This window comes from Prosopis cineraria, unplaced genomic scaffold (assembly GCF_029017545.1).
Source record: "Prosopis cineraria cultivar Desert tree isolate PC_DT_omini unplaced genomic scaffold, ASM2901754v1 PC1, whole genome shotgun sequence".
In the NCBI taxonomy this organism is placed as follows: domain Eukaryota; kingdom Viridiplantae; phylum Streptophyta; class Magnoliopsida; order Fabales; family Fabaceae; genus Prosopis; species Prosopis cineraria.
In genome coordinates this window covers 14,009,094-14,011,091 of record NW_026555332.1, presented here as the reverse complement: position 1 = coordinate 14,011,091, position 1,998 = coordinate 14,009,094, and the positions used below count along the sequence as shown (strand labels likewise).

At 31.9% G+C, this 1,998-nt stretch overlaps 1 protein-coding gene across 1 annotated transcript; it reads left to right on the top strand.

Moving 5' to 3' along the window:
• Window positions 1-860: 860 nt before the first annotated feature.
• On the top strand, window positions 861-1,747 carry LOC129308579 (abscisic stress-ripening protein 2-like). The gene is made up of 2 exons (XM_054949780.1): window positions 861-1,081; window positions 1,190-1,747. The coding sequence occupies exons 1-2, from the start codon at window positions 926-928 to the stop codon at window positions 1,373-1,375; spliced, it is 342 nt and encodes a 113-aa protein (XP_054805755.1). The 5' UTR covers window positions 861-925; the 3' UTR covers window positions 1,376-1,747.
• The last annotated feature ends 251 nt before the right edge of the window (window positions 1,748-1,998 follow it).

Sequence of the window (1,998 nt, the reverse complement as noted above, 5' to 3'; positions counted from 1 at the left end):
TATGCTTTTATATTGATTCTAAAACCAATGTAAAATGTCATCTATTTTAATAATTAGAGATATTTTAATTAAAAAGAAAGATGAGATTATATTCAAAGCATGTCAATGATTTGAGATTTTGAATTGCTATAAACGTTTTCACAATCTGCCATTTTCATTTTCCCTGCAAAATAGGGTTACACACGCACGCACACGCCCCGTCTTTGATTAGCGCGTGACGTGTTAACTGTTAACTTCACAATTTCTTAGCTCCAACCGCTATTTTCCGCGTGGTCCCTTATCTTCCATTAGAGTTGACTGTTTCAAAGTTGCGTTTATAATGATTTAACAAATACGCACATCTCAATATATATTTTATAACTTTTTATATCTATATATATATAAAGTTTATATGACGAAGATTTATTATTCATTAACCTTGAATCATGGTATGATTTATGTAATCAGATCATTTCATGCAAAATGCGAACCAATTGTTAGTACTTTTATTTTATTACTATATTGGTGTAATTGTTTTTTTTTTGGCCAACAACATTGGTACGGTTTTATTACTGTCTTGCATCATTGTAATAGAAGATGATTTACCAAAAAGTCAAGTGGACATAATTTTAAAAATACATGAATTAAAAAAGTACTAGTTTAAATTAAAAATCTGAGAATTCGTACGTATCATATGCACAGCATGTTTTTAAATCTAGAAGTTTTTTTGGCGCGTATATTCTGAGTATTTTATTATTTCACATGGCCTTCCGAAGAATTATCAACAATGTTGACTTAATCCATAAGAAATTATCAGCAAAGATAGAATTATAAATAGCATAGCTTCCCAAATAAACCCTCCACATCCAAAGCAGTAAGCACGCATCATCTTGTATTCTTACTGAAGGCCAAGAGAAAACCAATCACATCTTATTCACAAAGCACCATGCCTGACGGTCATCACCACCACCACCAACACAATAACCACCGCCACAAAGAAAATCCGGCCGGCGAGATTGATTACAAAAAGGAAGAGAAACACCACAAGCATAAGGAACATCTTGGGAAGCTGGGAGCTGTTACTGCTGGAGCCTTCGCATTGGTAAATAACTGTGTACATCTTTCAACACACAGATTAATCTGCAAGTAATAATCTTTGTTCATAATCATGTTTAATGATTTGAGGAAACGAATTAAACTATTTGTGCAGCATGAGAAGAAGAAGGCGAAGAAAGACCCAGAACACTCACACAGTCACAAGATCAAAGAGGAGATTGCAGCAGCTGTTGCTGTTGGAGCTGGTGGCTACGCGATTCATGAGCATCACAAGAAGAAAGAAGCAAAGAAGAAATATGAAGAGGCTCACGGAAAGAAGCATCACCACTTCTTTCATTGATTTTATTGATTTATCATGAATATATATGTATATATGGATTATTTATGGAGCTTCAACTTCTCTCTTGATATATTGTGTTTTGCACTGCATATGCTCAATCTCATGATTCTATTAAGGTATTACAGTACTCTGTGGTCCTACACAATGTACTAATAATACGTTGCACAATTGTCTATTGCAGTATTGGGATAGGGCACGACAGAACAAATTAGGAGAGAAGCTGAATTCAGATTTGTGATGATAATATAGTCTTTTGATTTACTTTTGGAAATATTAAATAATTGTTGTTGTATTTATACTTCATTTGAGCAGTAAGAGTTTATTAAATAAAATCTATTTATGGATTTATTTGTATGCCCCCTCTCTCTGTCTCTGTATATATGTATTACATGAAATACCAATTTAGTCTCCATTTGACAATTGTTTTTTTTTTTTTGGTATTGTTCTAGATTTAATAATTCAACTTATATAGACTGTACCTGCTTGCTATGAATTTTGTGTGTTATGTATCAGTGTTTGGATCTGTTTGTTTTCTATTTTTAAAAGCTATTTTTTTATTTTTGAATATAGAAAAATTTTAAAAATTGTTTAGATTAGTGTTTTCAATTTAATTATTTATAAAA

Bases quoted from the DNA above. Each gene is read 5' to 3' on its own strand.
- LOC129308579 (XM_054949780.1), top strand. From the start codon at position 926: ATGCCTGACGGTCATCACCACCACCACCAACACAATAACCACCGCCAC. The intron at 1,082-1,189 runs GTAAATAACTGT...CTATTTGTGCAG, and splicing joins CTGCTGGAGCCTTCGCATTG to CATGAGAAGAAGAAGGCGAA.